General features: G+C 30.5%; 1 protein-coding gene across 1 annotated transcript; it reads left to right on the forward strand.

The window, feature by feature from the left end:
- Positions 1-7430: 7430 nt before the first annotated feature.
- Positions 7431-17218, forward strand: LOC119682625 (putative inorganic phosphate cotransporter). The gene is made up of 4 exons (XM_038096112.1): positions 7431-7549; positions 15396-15532; positions 15620-16693; positions 16759-17218. Exons 1-4 carry the CDS (start codon positions 7528-7530, stop codon positions 17068-17070), a joined length of 1545 nt encoding a protein of 514 aa, XP_037952040.1. The 5' UTR covers positions 7431-7527; the 3' UTR covers positions 17071-17218.
- Positions 17219-18430: the final 1212 nt, after the last annotated feature.

Genomic DNA, 18430 nt, shown 5'->3' on the forward strand with positions numbered 1-18430 from the left:
TAATTAATTCTTTTAAGGTAGAATTTATTTTTGACACCCTGTATATTGATTTATATTAAAAGTCAAACACTCTAAAAACTGCAGTTTTTCATTGTTTAGATGAAGTACACTTTCCGAAGTTAATGTGACACTTACTAAAGGTCATATAAACTCCCTATAAGAAGCTACATACAATTGACTATGAAACTAGGATATTGAACTAGGTATGAACACCTTTTTAAATTCCACATGTGCTTTTACAATTTATTAATTGTCAATGCAGGATATAAACTTATCAAGGATTCTTATCGATTAAAGTAAAAGTGAAAATCGTTTATGTATAGAGAAGTTCAAAATAGAAAAATCAATTTATTTTCAGAGAAAAAATGTTATTACAATCATTTTATTTACGATTTATTCACTTTTAATTATTCATCTTTCACTATTTAAATTTCTAAAAATATATTTATAGGTCGTTTTTTTTTCAAACCTATTTTGTGGAGTTGACATATGAAATTCTGGTTAGAGCAATGGGTGTTCTATTTTATTGGAGTACCGAATGAGTAAATTGATATGTCATTTTGTGATTTAAAAATAGGTTTCAATACTGGTTAATTATGATCTTATATTAGGTTACTAAACACTATCCCAATGAAATTATTAGCTCAAGGACCGAAAGTATTTTTTGTTAATGTTTTCCAAATTTTTTTTATACGTAAATTATTAAATTACGAATATATAGCGAAGACTAATATTTTATCGTTCGCTTTATCTGTAAATTATAGTTTTCCATTTAATCACATCTTTCGGATTGCTTTATAATAGATATGCATTTGTTTTGTCAGCACGTGCTCTTCATGCTATTACCGGTAATGTTTGGCAAATATCATCAGTATAAACTAATCGTAATTTAAACATTATAAAATTTATGAAGCATACAATTTAGGAGCATGCTTACTTTTTAACCAAATAACTTGCTGTATAAGTAGTCTATGGCTGCCTTATTAAATATTCAACTGTTTATGACTGTAAGTAAAAATGCGATAAAAGTGGGGTAATGCTTTGGATTTGTACAGAATACTGTTGTACATTGTGACCGAAAAGCTTCCGGAAATTTTAAATAAAACGCAAAATTCTTAATCTTCATCAATATTTATTTTATCTCCTTCAAAATATGCTCCATTAGAAGCGATACACAAATGCCAACGTTTCTTCCAATCATCAAAACATTTTTTATAGGCGCTTTCCGGTATGGCTTTGAGTTCCCTCTGCGAATTCTGTTTTACGTCTTCTATGGATTCAAAACGCGTTCCTCTGAGTGGTAATTTGAGGTTGGGAAACAGGAAAAAGTCACACGGTGCAAGATCAGGTGAATACGGTGGCTGTTCGATGGTATTTATTGAATGTTTGGCCTTAAAATCGTTGATAATGTTGAACAAATTGAGGTGAATCGGAACAAGCCGGGCGTTGACACGTCGCATACACAAATTGTCCACCAAAATCAAACGAGCCATCTCACGACCGATGCCTAGCTCTCGTGCTATCTCTCTAACACTCACATGAGGATTTTGGAACACGATTTCCTTTGCCTTTTCAATGTTTTCGTCGGTGGTAGAGGTCGAAGGTCGTCCAGAACGCGGCATGTCTTCGACGGTCGTACGACCGTCCTGAAAGGCTTTGTACCACTCATAAACTTGAGTTTTCGATAAAACTGATTCCCCATAAGCCTTTTGTAGCATTCGCAACGATTCTGCACACGAAATTTCGTTCGAAACACAAAATTTGATGCAAACTCTTTGTTCAATATTTTTTTCCATTGTTTTTTTCGCAACGCACTACTGAGGTGAACTGGTTTCAACAGCTGCCGTAAACGAACTGTCTGACAGATCGCTCTCATTTTTTGCATAGTAATTAAGGACAGTGCTGCCAAACTACATAAACTTAAAATATCGAAAAATATACAGCGCGCGAATTTTAAATGAGAACCTCCGAAAACTTTTCGGTCACAATGTATTCTGCAAGACTTATACCAAGATTAACTTTCGTAGCGACACCATTCTAAAAGATTTTAGCAACGTATTTTTTTATATATAAGTTATTATTTTACTTAGCGGTAAATTAAATTTTGAAACTTAGACACATTTTTACTTCTACTTGCTTTTCTATATAATACAGAATATTTGTTAAAAAAAGGAAAAGCTACTGTAGAACTTAATAATATGCGAGAGATCCAAAACCAGTACTTAGAAATATTTTCTATAAACAGTAACGTTTAAGTTTGAAAAAATATTAATTCATAACAGTTGAGTAAATTGTGTAGCTGTGGTTTATGCGTTGGTTTTAATAGCAAAGCGAGTGCACAAGTGATTTACAAATAAACAACTAAAATATTAAGAGTATGTGTGTTAAAAAATGAGACCAGAGTACCGATTTGGCAAAGTTCAATTCTTAACACTTGCAGTCCAAAATTAAATTCGGTCAATTAAATTAGCAGATGATTAACCATGGATATGTGACGTCAGCCGAAATAATTTTGTGATCAGTCTAAATAGTTTACTTGATTAGAAATTTAGTTCGTGAATATAAATTTCCCTAACTACTGCCTTCTTTTCTTCATATCACATTTATTAAACAAATATACTGTGACATTTTGTTTCGGTAAATGTTAATTACTCTTCTAGTTAGTATATAGAGGTAGTGCTTATTAGTACTCAAATTTAGAAAATACCCAAGCTTTTTAAAAAAGTATACAATATAGAATACTCAATAGACAAAATATTTCAAAAACAGAAAAAGTCTCTATTGTAGACAGAATAATGATTGTGGTTCTCCTATTTGTTTTTAGATAATGCCAAGTAATCTTTTTAATTCCTCTAAAGTAAATTATATCATCAAGAAAGTTATAAAAAAATTAATGTATATTGTTTTTTAAGTTTTTTTTAAGATATTAAGGCAACGAATACATGCACTGCATCAGTTTATTAGTCAGTCATCTACAAATCTTCAAAGTGAAGACTATTTTTCCTATTGGACAGCACTTGATTGCAACAACCATTTTCTAATCAAGAAATATTATTTTAAAGACAGAAACATTAGATTCTTACCATACTGCTTTACTTAACCTAATCAGGGACGTCGTAGTCTTAGAGAAAAATTCGTTATATCCCTGGAACGCAGGGTTTTTGACAATTTTTTTTTGTGTGAACAAAAATAATGGTGTATTTTTCTGAATGGTTTCATTTATAATTTTTATTGAAAATATGATATGGGGATAAATATAGATTGATAGAATTATGAAGTTTTTTGTTGTCACGAATACTGAATTTTTTAGGATAGTCTTGTTTTATTATTATTAAAAATATATACATTTTATTACATATATAATACAGTTTCTCGTTATAATTGTGATGATAACTTTGCTACCAGGGCTTCCTAAACAAGATATTGAAAAACAGTTTAGGAAACACTTATACTTACGGATTAAGAGAGTATGGAGAAGTAGTTTAGTTCGTAGAAATCGGGATATGGAAATCATATTCATTCTGTAACTCTATTTCAATATTTCAAATGAATGTCTTTACCCCCCGAAGAAGAAGCAGAAAGTGTATATTCTAACAAACAATCAACCAGCTATTTAAACTATATTACCAGAATGCATCTAGTCAACGGTGGTTCACAAATGCACGCGCATTATTAGAGAGCAGCTACAAGATAACTCTGATTTCGGTTCGCTAATCAGATAATAATAATTTAGCAAGACATAGATTAAGACTATTTCTTGCGACAAAACAAGTATTGTTTGACATTTCTTTAGCAGCCACGTTACGGGTGACAAAGGTTCCACATTTAGATCCTCTTTATTTCAAAAAAAAAAAAATTAGAAATATCTAAAATAATATACATTTTTACGAACTACTATAATATCTATAGCTCTTATTCGCTCAAGTAAGAGATGCGACAAATCTGTTTTACCAAATCCAGGCATACGTTTACTAGCACAACATTAGTTGACTCACCCCATAACATATTCAACGTGAAAATTGGTCAAATATTTGTATTTTTTAAGCATTCGAAGAATATAGAATCAAAAAACCTTTTTAGCTGATTGAGGTCTACTCTATTTTTCATCCACATCCGGTATTTTTCCAAAACTGTAAAGAATGTTAACGTGAAGTTAAGTGGTTTCAAAAATCTTTTTCTTTGGGATTTATAGCCTTTCCTTGTGTTTTGCAATTAAATATTAAAGTACAAATTATTTGTAAGTATTTGTAAGTAAATCGGACTGATTATTGATTGACAATAACCCTTAAACCCGAAGAGGTGATGAAATTTCAAAATAAATAATCACGTAAACAATTGATTGTTAATAAGTTTGTGTTTGATATAATTGTTCATTTCAAATAGTTTCCCCCGATATGAAAGTCGTATAAGTGAGATAAGCACTTGTCAAGAACTGAACAATACAATTCTTAAGTGGCACTTGAGGTAGTAAATTGTATCTTTTCCTTCACACTTTATATTTTATGACTTTTTTGTATAAATATTAATTAGTCGATTAGCTTGCAGAGCTATTTTTGTGGTTTTTTTGATTAAGATTACTTTATATAAAAATTTAAACAAAGATTTAGTGTAAAGTCTACTGATACGGTACGTGTTTGATGTCAACTCTTATGTTGAGGTACATTTTTATACATATTGATTGCAATTTACCATAATATAACATAAATATGGGTTAGTAGTTATTATCGTAAAATAATGAACAGTTATTTATTTACAATCTACAAATAATATTTAGAACGGTCATTACTATATCTTAAAAATATGTTCAAGTAATGATAATACAATGTATGTTGTAGTTTTCAGAAATTTCAGTTAAATTATTCTTTACATTATAGTATGTTTTATTTTATATTATTATGTACCATGTAATCATGTTACTTAGGTACAAGTGTTATTGTGATTAAACACATTCACTCATTTATAAACATGATGACTTAGAGTAAACAACTAGACAGATAAGACATTCCCATCAGATATCTAGGGACAACAGATAGTCATTTTCTGTGCTTTGGTAGTGAACTAGAAGATATTGTTAATAATGTACGTACCATCAGACTGGTGCTTATAAATAGCATAGTCATTAAATAACATTCATATGAAATGACTCGAAAATATGGCTTCTCTATATATTATCGAATTTCAAAAGCTAGCGCGTAGTTAACAATTTTGATTGAAGTTTCGCATTACTTTGGGACAGCGCTATGTATTTTGTTTAGTAAATTACAGTCTTTTTAGAGTTGTCCGGTAGAAACTTAAATAAATAAATTGGTTTGAATACTCACCTTTTATGTTAAATATGGGCTTCTGAAGTGTTCTGAACAGGATTATCTTTCTTCTTCCATGAGCGATGAAGCAAATTTTTTTCTGTGAAATTTAAGATTCAAAATAAAGAGAAACTTTATAATGAAAACGATTTGTTCCAGAATATGGTGTTAAGATTTTCAATATGTAATAAAACATAAGATCAATTGTACGAAATTAAAATACAACTTTTTGCTTAACAAGTTTTGTTTGACAATATTATGTTAGCTTTAAAAGTAAGATATATAATGGCAATACGACTTAAGTGGGGATTTAAATGAAAAAAAGGTGGTGCTCTGTTTGGATTAAAATGGATATTGAATTAATCTTTCCAGAAATTACTTTATCAAGGATGATGGTATGGGTGGAAAATGATTGTAAATACAAAGTCTTACATTTCAATTTTCCACTAATGCATCTTTTATGTAGTGTTATAGCTCTTTTGGTTGTTATTAGTTTCCGGTCTGAATTTTGCGTTCATGCACACATTTAAACCGTACTTCTTCATAACTAATATTAAAGAGTATACACGAATAGTTTAATAAATAAATACTTCCGTAGTTTTACTAAAATGGTTTTTTTTTATAAATAATTATGTTCCTACAAAAACGGCATTTTTACCTAGATATAGCAAGTCTGTGGGTACTCCGCGAGTAAGTATACTTTTCCATACATCCAACCTATGATAATGATTTTTTTGCTTTAGTTTCCTATAAGCTAGGAAATAACAAATAGTGACGAAGGGAGTTTTTATTTAGAAAGTCTTCTAACTACAAAAAATGATTATTTTTATTATAATGGGTTATTGACTAAATCTAAGCGGCTCAGTAGTATTTAATATAAGTGAAATAGACAGCTTGAACACCGAATGGAATAAGATTAAAAAATAATTAGATAATAAGTATTTATTTAAAAAATTTTAGCAGCTGTTTTATATCAAACTGATATCATTTTATTATCTTTGAATTTAGAAGTATGAAATAATTTAATATGATATTACTAGTGTTTACAAATATGGTTTGCAATGTTTATTATAATTATTATGCAAAAGTTCGGATAAATATATTTAAGTATAAATATTATAAAGTTGATCGTGGAAATAATAATACGGCTCATTGTGTATATTTTTTACAAAGTAAATAAAATAACATGTAATATTTTCTTCGCTTGATTATGCAACAAAACTAACTTTTATTGTTATGAATCAATATATATACATATATATATATATGCAGTATCGGAATATGTTCATGTACGTATGTAATATAAGTAATTATTCTGTTAGACATTCTATCTGCTCCGTCGACTATAACAAATCATCTACAAGTAAAATAGTTAGTCTTGGAAAAGATTTCAAATCGACAGCATTTAAGTTTTTGTTTAACACTTACCTATAATGTAAATCACCGTTTTAGATAAATAATTAATTTTAAAATAATAATACCAATTAAAGATTTAAGTAGTGCATTTGATAAATGCTAAACTTGACAGACAATTTAAAAATAATACTTGAAATAATTAATTATAAGATAGTGTCTTAAAACATAACATCAGAACGTGCTTTAAATAAAAATGTGTAATTTAATAAAATCATTGTTTAAATTATACTAATTTACTTAATTTATAAATGCCGTATCAGGGACTTACCTTACTTATTTTAAAATAATTTTTATTAATTATTTTAAAAATAGTCGTAAGTACCGTCTATGCTGATTATTATTGTTAAATATTACTAAGTATGCGCTCGAGCGTACTTCTTCGGTATGAAAGTTGTAAAAGATAAAAATACTGCGTACAATAAAAATGCTTAGACGGACGTACACATGAGGTTGGCAATAAAATAATTTACAACAGGTTTAATCAGTGATGAGATTAAAACTCAATCTAGAATGCCTAACTAGCCTGCTATAATCAATCTGCTGTGCAATAATTCATAAAGGTTTTGATAGTCAGGAAAAGTGGAAGTGAAAAAGTTAAACAATGTGCCAACAGGCACAAAAAAACTAAAATAAAATAAAAGGCTTTTAAATTTTTACTTTAAATAAATACAAATCAATTAGTAAAATAGTATTAAATCTAATTAATTAAAAATTTTTAACAAATAATTCAAAAATTAATCTCTATTGCATTTAAAACACGTATGGAAATTATTAGGTCTTTGAACTAAAATTATATACATTAATAAAAATGACTACTGAAGTTTCTAAAGGTAATAATTTGTATAATAAATAAATTTTTAAAAATGTTAAGTTTAAAAAAATTTAATAGTTTTAATGTATATAACATAAACAATTAAAAACAGTATACTTTTAAATTATTTCTGTTACTAAAAATATAATTAAAATAAAAAATATAATTTATCATTTCCCAACAAATGCACTACGTCTGTATATAGAATATTTTAAATTCAATTTTGTCGATATTAATCGATTTTTACTTATTTACTCAAACTGTGATTTTTTATTTACTGCATTTTTTTTAAATAATAATTTATTACTATTACCGTAAATAATAATTTACTCATATGTGCAGTTTTAGTTCGAAAGTGAAACAAATGAATTTATATTACAAAATAAATTTTGTTGTTATATTTTTGAAATACAATATGACTTTATTTATAACATTTCCAAATATATACAAAGACCAAGGAAACTAGTTACTAATACAAGCTTTTATAGTATAAAAAGTAATTGTTCTAACAGAATTGTGCCATAAAGCGATACAATCTTCCATGGCAATCGATAAGATCGACTGACCAAATTTTTCACAAATCTGAAAGTCAGAACAAAACAACAATATAATTTTTTTTTATAACACATGAATCACAAAAATTAGTAACAATTAAATCATAAAAAGTAGGCTCTAAGAGCATAAATAAAGCGATAACTCCCATCATATACTCGTACTTTCACTTGAATTCCTTTTAACTAACAAGCTGACCCACCGAGATAACATTTTCAACAGTTTAAGTAATCCTACGTCGGTGAAGGCAATTGGTACTAAAAATAACCATCCTATTTCAGCACTTCAATGAACTCTGATGGTTGCGATAACAGAGCCCACGTGAACAATGTCTTTGATAAGAGAAATTAGATATGTATGTACTTGAACATTAATTGATATATGTAGTATTTGGCATCAATTAGTGGATAATCCAGTATTGTTATATTGCTGATAAGGAAATTCACAAGGGGAACTTGAGGCAATATTTACGTTATCGTGTCGAGATAATTTTTAACAATAAACTTCGAACTTCGTGTGTTCATATCACTAAAATAAACATTTGCAATATTATACCGATTATAACGATTTGAAATATATGAAAACAAAAAAAAAATTTTAGGGATATGTGATTTTTGTGTGATCCAGAACAAATTATAATTACTATATTAGTTTAAAAAATATAGACATTATGTTGAGATCTAAACCCATGCTTTGCTGTACATCGTATTATCTTAGATTGATAGTACAAAATAAAATGCATGAACGCATAGGGATGACTCGAAAACAAATAATGGATCACCCATAATTGTGAGGAATATGGAGTATAAAATAATTAATAATATTTATAACATTTATATAAATCTAATTCAAAAATATACAACACTTTATCCAATATTATGAGAAATATGGAATCAATATAATGGAATTTCTATGTTAATTGAAAATTGGAGAATTATATTTTCTTTCCATTGCACCTAGTTACCTACAACGATATATTTAAAATATATTTAATTAATAATATTGTAAATATAACACAGTAGTTTGTGAAACTGGTTCTGAAGCAATGAACCGTCTATCTCCTCATAACAAGGTGATATATATAACTCTATCATGTTATGACACTTGTTAAAACAGAACATCATATATATATATACTTACGTCATTTACATTAAGACCGAAAAGTTTTCGGAAATTCTCATTTAAAATTCGCGCGCTGTATATTTTTCGATATTTTAAGTATGTAGTTTGGCAGTGTCCTTAATTCTATGCCAAAAATGAGCGCGATTGTCAGACAGTTCGTTTACGGCAGCTGTTGAAACCAGTTCACCTCAGTAGGCGTTGCGAAAAAAACAATGGAAAAAAATATTGAACAAAGAGTTTGCATCAAATTTTGTGTTTCGAACGAAATTTCGTGTGCAAATCGTTGCGAATGCTACAAAAGGCTTATGGGGAATCAGTTTTATCGAAAACTCAAGTTTATGAGTGGTACAAAGCCTTCAGGACGGTCGTACGACCGTCGAAGACATTTCGCAACGCACTACTGAGGTGAACTGGTTTCAACAGCTGCCGTAAACGAACTGTCTGACAGATCGAGCTCATTTTTGGCATAGTAATTAAGTACAGTGCTGCCAACTACATAAACTTAAATATCGAAAAATATACAGCGCGCGAATTTTAAATGAGAATTTCCGAAAACTTTTCAGTCTTAATGTATATATATGACGTAAATTTAATTATAAATTAATTAATTTGTAACATTCATAACGTGGCAGTAATTTATGAGTCTGGTGCTCAAACGCCATCTACAGAATATTACCAGAAGTGTGTAATTAAAGCGGCTGCTTAGCCAACTCAACCCCTTTTCATTTCGCATGCCTAATGGGAACGTAAGAAATATTTAATTTAAATAATTATAACATCACAGCAATTTGTAGACTGTCTAAGATCCTAGTCGATAGTACTGGTTTGAAACCAACATTTTCAATATCATTCTTCATCCATCCTGAATCCATGGTTCTAGTGGTCACCTCTTTTTGTGTTCTACTTTCATACATTAAGACCGAAAAGTTTTCGGAAATTCTCATTTAAAATTCGCGCGCTGTATATTTTTCGATATTTTAAGTTTATGTAGTTTGGCAGCACTGTCCTTAATTACTATGCCAAAAATGAGCGCGATCTGTCAGACAGTTCGTTTACGGCAGCTGTTGAAACCAGTTCACCTCAGTAGTGCGTTGCGAAAAAAACAATGGAAAAAAATATTGAACAAAGAGTTTGCATCAAATTTTGTGTTTCGAACGAAATTTCGTGTGCAGAATCGTTGCGAATGCTACAAAAGGCTTATGGGGAATCAGTTTTATCGAAAACTCAAGTTTATGAGTGGTACAAAGCCTTTCAGGACGGTCGTACGACCGTCGAAGACATTTCGCAACGCACTACTGAGGTGAACTGGTTTCAACAGCTGCCGTAAACGAACTGTCTGACAGATCGCGCTCATTTTTGGCATAGTAATTAAGGACAGTGCTGCCAAACTACATAAACTTAAAATATCGAAAAATATACAGCGCGCGAATTTTAAATGAGAATTTCCGAAAACTTTTCAGTCTTAATGTATCACTCCCCAATATAAACTTAATGTTTATTTTATTTGAATTTTTTCATGTTGTGAACTAAAAAGGTGACGCTTTCATTTCGTAACCTATTTAAAATTAAATTAAATTTATCAAAAGGAACTATAAAGATATAAATCAATTATTTCAGTAATGATTTTTTTAAGACTATACTATATAGTGATGTTTTTCAAATATTTTTTGTTTATAATTATTTTTTATTAAAATTTTGAAATAAATCATGATTATTTTTATATGTTAATCTACACTAAGCTACAAATTAATATTCTCACAGTTCTTTCACTTTTCTGGACGAAACAATGTTTTCCGCTAAAAAGAAGACCTGTTGAACACATAGCCACCGCTCTAGTGTCTCTTCTTAGAAGTCTCATTCCCTCTTAGACACAAACTTTTTTTTTTTCTTGTTTATAATTTTATTCCAAATGAATAAATAAATATAAAGACTAATTAGCAATGTTTTTACATCGGCGACTTAAAATAGTCGATATTAATTCTTATCTGTAATATTATACGTAGTATAATGATTAATATATAATTTAATTAGTTTAATTAGATGGTTTGGTTCTCTTTAGCCGTCGTGCAAGGCCTTCTGTTTGAAGGAGTGATGAAGTTTCTGTGTTGCAGTGAACTTTAAGTCTTTTTTTAAGAGCTTCAGCCTAAAGCGTGATTATTTCATCAATTGTCGTAACGTTCAAGTCGCGATGAAGGTCGCTGTTACGGACACACAATGAAGCATTGGTAATTGTTCTTAGAATGATGTTTTGATATTATTGGATTATCTGCTTATTTGACTAAGACGTGCAACCCCAGAGTTGAGATCCGTACTCTGAAATTGGACGTAATACCTGTTTGTATACTATTAGCTTGTTTTCGATTGACATAACAGAATACAGATATAAAAAGCTTTTATTATATATCGGACATTGTTATCTCTTAAAGATTATTGCACAGGCGAAAGTGGTCTATGAGGTAACTTATTAACAACGTCTATAAAAATATAAAAGTTAAAAAAGGTTGTATATCTCATATAATCAAATTCTGTTTCAAATTGGCAATTGCATTTAGCTAAATAGCTCTATATATTTGTGTTTACAATTTAAACAAAATTTATTATAGTACGTGATTGTTCTAAATTTGTTTTCTGAAACAATGTGTTCGTTATTTAAGGGCTTATGAGAGCTATTTTTAATATAAATGATTGCTTAGTTTATTTTTATATAAGAAAAAAACTATATAAATAAACATATAAGAACTAAAAAACGATCCTTTTTTGTGGTTGAGAATTAACTCTCTTTCTCAACACTATTAGATGAATAGCGTCCTATCAAATAGTTGATAACAATGATAAGTTCATATACGTAATTTTAATTAATACTGTCAATTTTATGGCACTTAAATATTGAATAACATTTTTATACTCCGACGTGAAATATTTTGACATTCAGAAAGCTTGACAGAAGACTGACATGGAATCGAAAATAAAAAAGCTCAAATAAAATTAAAATCACAGCAACTATATTTTTCTATTAACAGAAATTCGGAACTTAGTTTGAATAATAGGGTTCAATTAAATTATAAAACCCAACCGATAATGGATGTCGGTTTGTTTCTCTAATGACGAGAAATCATAAAAAGTTCAAAACAGATTACTTAGACAAAGAACCGGTACTTCATGGTATTTTGAAAACGTACATATCCAGAACGATTTTTGAATTTTAAAAATTACTGAAGATATACATCACCCAGGAAATATACGTCCACTTGTGATTTTCTTTACTGGCTACGGAGACATTGATATGCGACAATTTGGCACTTAATTAGCAAAGGTAATAATGTTTCCTCTTTGTTTGCAGATAAGAGGTTGATGTCAATTACTTCTGGAAGTGTTTTTACTCTGAAGTATAGATTTCGGTTTATTTGAGAAATAGTAATGCCAGAATTATTAAGTACAGCTTCTTTATCAAGTGTTTGGGGTTCGAATTGTTTTGGGAAGCGTTGGGTACCAGAAGTAATAATTCCGGCTTGAGTAAGTAATATTGAAAACCAGAAGCCTTAACTCAAACCTGAGAAATTAATATTAAAAGTAATAAGTATCAACTCTTGCTGACATATAATATGTTGACGGGTAAAAGTATTATTTCCTGCTTGAATACGAAGCATTCAAAATCAAAGCTATAAAAAATTAAACAATCCTACAAGAGTAAGTAGCGTTAGAAGCCAGAAGTGTTAATGCCTGTTTGTGTAAGAATTGTTCGGAATTTGAAACTATAGAAGAACACAAATTCATGTTTGTGTTCAGCAAATTTTTAAATATAAATTCCAAAACTTTCCAGCCAATCAAGTGTATAGCTAAAACTCCAACTTCTTACTACAATATCTTACTGGCCGGGTCTCTATTGCCTTAGTGCTCGCCTTTATACTCTATTTGGTAGAGAACTCTTAATTTCTGTCGAATAAATATTTTAATCTCCTATTTATTTTAAAATCAAGGTTAAGAAAAATACTAATATAAATAAATAATTAATTGTGCATTTAATGAATAATTACACAGGTCAACAAAAAAAAATTTTTTTTTTATCCTAGATATGTTATTGAGTGATCCTAGAGGTATTTTGCGTGCTGATTCCAAATCTGGACTTAGATTTTTTCTATCACGTCTAGTTTTCTTTAGACAACCAGATTAACGGGTGATTCAAGGGGTTTCAGCAAATAAATCGTGAATTTAAAAAATGGTACTTACTTATGTTTTTCTGGCATATTGAGCATCTGGTAAGTCCCTTTTTAGTGTCCAGCAGTAATCTGCTAACATGTTAGTGAAATTTCCTTTGTGGCATTTTTCCATGTGTAAAATATCCTGGTGAAAACGCTCACCATGTTCATCACTAACGGCGCCAAGATTTGGTGGAAAAAGGTCCAGGTGAGAGTATAGGAAGTGAAGTTTTAAAGACATATTGCAGCCCATTTTTTGGTATGAATCAATTGGATTAGCCACCAGATCGCGATAATTTTCAGCTAACATATTTCCTAAAAAATGCTCAACTACATTTTTGAATGAGTTCCACGCGTTAATTTCTGTTGAACTCAATTGCTGTTGAAATTCCGAGTCCTTCAGCAGTTCTCTAATCTGTTGCTCAATAAAAATACCCTCCTTAATCTTTGCCTCACTTATTTTAGGAAATTTTTGCTTCAAATAAGTAAAACCACCACCATTTTTATCCATGGCCTTAACAAAATTTTTAAAAAGTCCTAATTTAATGTGCAGAGGTGGTAAAAGAATATTTTTAGGATCGACCAAAGGCTGGAAGAAGACATTTTTGGTTCCAGGAACGAGTGCTTTACGTTGTGGCCAATCTTTTTTCAAGTAATGCAATTTTCTGTCTCTGCTATCCCACTCGCAGATGAAGCAACAATATTTCGTGTAACCAAGTTGTAAGCCTAGTAAAATTGCAATAACTTTTAGGTCACCACAAATTTTCCACTTATATCTTTCGTATTGAATTTTTTTTAAGAGAAACTGCATATTCTCGTAAGTTTCTTTCATATCAGTTCCATGGGCTAACGGTATTGAGGGAATTTCATTTCCATTATGTAAGAGAACAGCCTTTAAACTGACCTTAGAAGAATCAATGAACAAACGCCAATCATCATCGTTGTATTCAAAATTAAGAGTATCCATAACAGATAGAACATCATTGCAAAAAATAAGGTTGTTTTTTTGAGAAAAGAATAATTTAAATTCGTCATGGCGAGATCGATACATAGAAATTTTAGTTTTTGGATCCAACAATTTCCAACCCTTTAATCGTGATCCTAAGATTTCACTCTTCTTTTTGCACAACTTTAAATCGCGCACTAGATCGTTTAAATCGTCTTGCGTTATAAGATGAGGTCCATCAGATTTATTAATTCGTAATATTATTATTTATACATATTTATTAACCACGTTATTTATATACATATATTTACATCACAAAAATAATGTATACTATATATATCATATATAAATGAAATACCCAACGCTTAACCCAATCTTTCATACACTTTTCAAAGGCCCGTGAAGGTATGGCTTTTAGTTCCTTCGGCGAATTTTCTTTTACCGATTCAATCGACTCAAAACGCTTACCACGAAGGGGCAATTTGAGTTTCGGGAACAGAAAAAACTCGCACGGATCCAGATCTGGCGAATATGGTGCCTGAGCTATGACAGTGGTGCCGTGTTTGGTCAAAAAATCGCGTACAACAAGAATTTTCCATAGTAAAAATCGCTAAATGCACTTGAGGTAGTCTTATATTAACAGCTGCTGTAAACAAACTAATTGTCAGATGGCGCTGAAATTTGTATCATATGTCAAGAAAGGGTGTACCAACATAACAAAAAAAAAATTTTTGAAAAAGGTCTATTACTTAAAAAGTAGTTAACAAACAACAAAATCCGGATACTTTTTGAGCAGTAGGTAAATTTCGACTTTATAGCAAAAATATACATTCAACTGTTTTGAAGAATCTAGACGTGATAGAAAGAATCTAAATACAGATTCGGAGTCAGCACGAAAAACACGTCTAGGATCTCTTAACAACGTCTCTAGGATAAAATCTTTGTTGACCAGTGTTATTTTTAGTAAATTTCTAAGTTTACATTAAATTTAACTAAACCACTTTTAATCTATAAATCGAAGTAGTAATAATTTACTTGCTTATTTACAGGGCCCATGCTGGGTATACGTCACTTACAGGCGTTCCTTATATTTCTAAGTATTGTAGTATCTTATGTTGGGCGTCTAAATGTTGCAGTTGCAGTTGTTGCCATGACGGATGCCGCTACTACAAATCCAGACTTTCCAGTAAGTATTAATTTTTTTCGTTAATTAATACATATCATTAGAATTAAAAGGTTTTATTTACGAATATTATTTATTTGTTTTATATAGGAATACGAATGGAGTTCAAAGCACAAATCCTATATTCTATCCAGTTTTTATTGGGGTTACGTTATCACACAATTTCCTGGTGGCTACATGAGTCGACGCTTTGGTGCTAAAATCACGATGTTCATATCTATCTGTGGTTCTGCAGCTTTCAGTTTAATAACACCATTTTGTATACCTTGGGGAGGTTGGCAGATTTTTTGCGCTATACGCATAGTTCAAGGTCTATTCCAAGGTCTCTTGTTTCCGTGCATACATGCTCATTTAGCTAAGTGGTCACCACTTAAGGAACGTAATCGCCTAGGAGCGCTTAGTCATACTGGTATAGAATGTGGTACTGTATTAGCTATGTATACCAGTGGCATTATTGCTCACGGTTCTATGGGTTGGCCTGGCATATCGTATATTTCTGCCGGTATAGGATTTGGTTGGTGTGTTCTTTGGCTTGTATTTGCAGCCAATAATGCGCCTGAATCAAAATTTATAACTGTTGCGGAAAGAACATATATCGAATCATCTCTACAGCGAGCAGATGATTTCCATGCCAAGAGTATACCAATTCCATGGGTGGCTATATTCACTTCTGTGCCTTTCTATGCATTGCTAGTTGCACGCTGCGCTGAAGCATGGGGTTTCTCTACAATACAAGCAGAAATACCGTCTTACATGAATGGTGTGCTCAAATTGGAAATTAAAGACAATGCCTTGTATTCTGCACTTCCATACTTGACGATGTGGGTGCTTTCATACGTATATTTGATATCAGCTGATATTGTGCTTAAAAAGAAACTCCTTTCACTGACAGCACTCCGCAAAACTATTAATACAATTGCATTGTGGATACCAGCTGCTGCGCTAATTGGTGTTGGATTTGTTGATGAAGATCAAAAGACCTTGGCTATTGTCCTGTTGACTATAAGTGTAGGCATTAATGGCGGTGCTACAATTGGCAGCTCTTTGAACACAATCGATTTATCGCCAAATCATGCTGGCATTTTGATGGGCATCGTGAACACAATAGCCAACTTTATACCTATTATAACACCTTTACTAGTTGGTATAATTGTGACGGAAGAGGTAATTAAGAAAATTTCAATAGATATTTGTGTATTTGAGTTTATTTTTTGTAAAATTATTTGCAGGAGGATCGTACGCTATGGCAAATCGTGTTCATAATTGCGGCTGTGATATTCTTTTTTGGTAATTTAGTTTATATAATTTGGGGATCTGCTTTACCACAACCATGGAATGAAGAAGATTTTTTGATGCAAAAGGATGGAGAGAAATCAATTTATGAAACAGCACCCCCTCAATTCACCAACAAAGCATTTGAAGATGATGAAAATACAAAAATTTCAGAAAAGTCTGAAACTATGGTGAATGAAGTTGAACTGCCAGAAGAAAACGTTAGCGAATCCAAAGAAACAAGCACGAAAGTCGAGGACACGAAATAAAGTAACAGATGAAGAACATAAAACTTATAAAAACACACTTGCAGGCAAGTGTATATAATTCCTGAAAAGTTTGGATTATATTAGATTGAAGGACATCAACTTTAGTTCTTTCTCAATGCTATATCTAATACACATGTAATATATAAAAATTGTACATATCATTTTGAATTTGCTTTTAAGATTTTAGAATAAATTTAAATTAATTAAAATTCTATTAAAGTGATATATTCTTTGTGTACAAGTTTGGTTTTTGTATGAGCGCATGGAGTTAGTGTCACCAAGCACTTTTACTCCATTCTCAGTGTGATTAAAGTAGCAATGGGGTTTCAAAATAGGGAAATCATAGAAACAATTATGGCGGGAAGGGAAAGAATATACTTACAAAACTAAAAGATATACCTAATAAATTTTGATGTCATATGACATAGATTGATGACATATAACTATATGTAGTATATACATATAGTTATAGCCGAATAAAGAGCATATAGGATAGATGAAATACACTTGATATCTTTTAGGATATTCCTCTCATTGCTGCTATGCAATCTGCTAATTTTATTGTTTTATTTGCCCCACAACTTCTTTAAAATGTGTGTGTAATATTTTAAATTTTATTTAAAACTTAAAAAACTATAATAAAATATCCTGATCTCACATTAATCGAACGTGAAATATGGACTGATTCGTCTATAGTCTCCGTTGGAGTTGCGACATCTATAAGTACTAACCTTATCAATTCATTACTCTTATTGTCAATCTATGGTTTGCTATTGGAATTTCGACTTTTAAATAAGTCAAATTATATCAAAGTTAGTTTAAAAGAAAAATTATATATATATTATGCCTATAAAAAATCAAAAATTTAAGGTGTGACTTAAACAAACACCTTCATGTTACTTAGTCAAGGACTTAGTTAGTCTCAGTTATTATTATCGATTCTTAGCGCAATACTTATATGATGTTGAATGTACAACTTACTAGTTTCATACACGTATATTATATATATATAGACGTATATACATATATGTATATATATATATGTAAGTATAATATATATTAAGAGATTACTTATCCAGAAAAAAATGCCAAGTGTTGCTGTCGCGCTGTTGCTCTCAATTTATTAAAATATGTTCCTATCCCTCTGCCGATCGTTCTTCTTTACACCAATCTAGGTATGCCTACTAAGTCTTGTGAATTCAACTTCAGTGTTGCATATGCTATATCACAAAGCTGTGTATAAAGTTTTGACAAGGATGTTACTACTTTATGTTCCATAACACGATGATTCTAAACCATTGGTTCTTTAAGATTTGCCGTAGACATCTGTTAAGAAGTGTTAACTATTTATATAAAACAG

The sequence above is a fragment of the Teleopsis dalmanni genome, chromosome 2 (assembly GCF_002237135.1).
Source record: "Teleopsis dalmanni isolate 2A chromosome 2, ASM223713v2, whole genome shotgun sequence".
Lineage (NCBI taxonomy): Eukaryota > Metazoa > Arthropoda > Insecta > Diptera > Diopsidae > Teleopsis > Teleopsis dalmanni.

Coding starts and splice junctions, on each gene's coding strand:
- LOC119682625 (XM_038096112.1), top strand. CDS start 7,528: ATGACTACTGAAGTTTCTAAAG. Junction 15,533..15,619: donor CTACAAATCCAGACTTTCCA/GTAAGTATTAAT, acceptor TGTTTTATATAG/GAATACGAATGGAGTTCAAA. Junction 16,694..16,758: donor GTATAATTGTGACGGAAGAG/GTAATTAAGAAA, acceptor AATTATTTGCAG/GAGGATCGTACGCTATGGCA.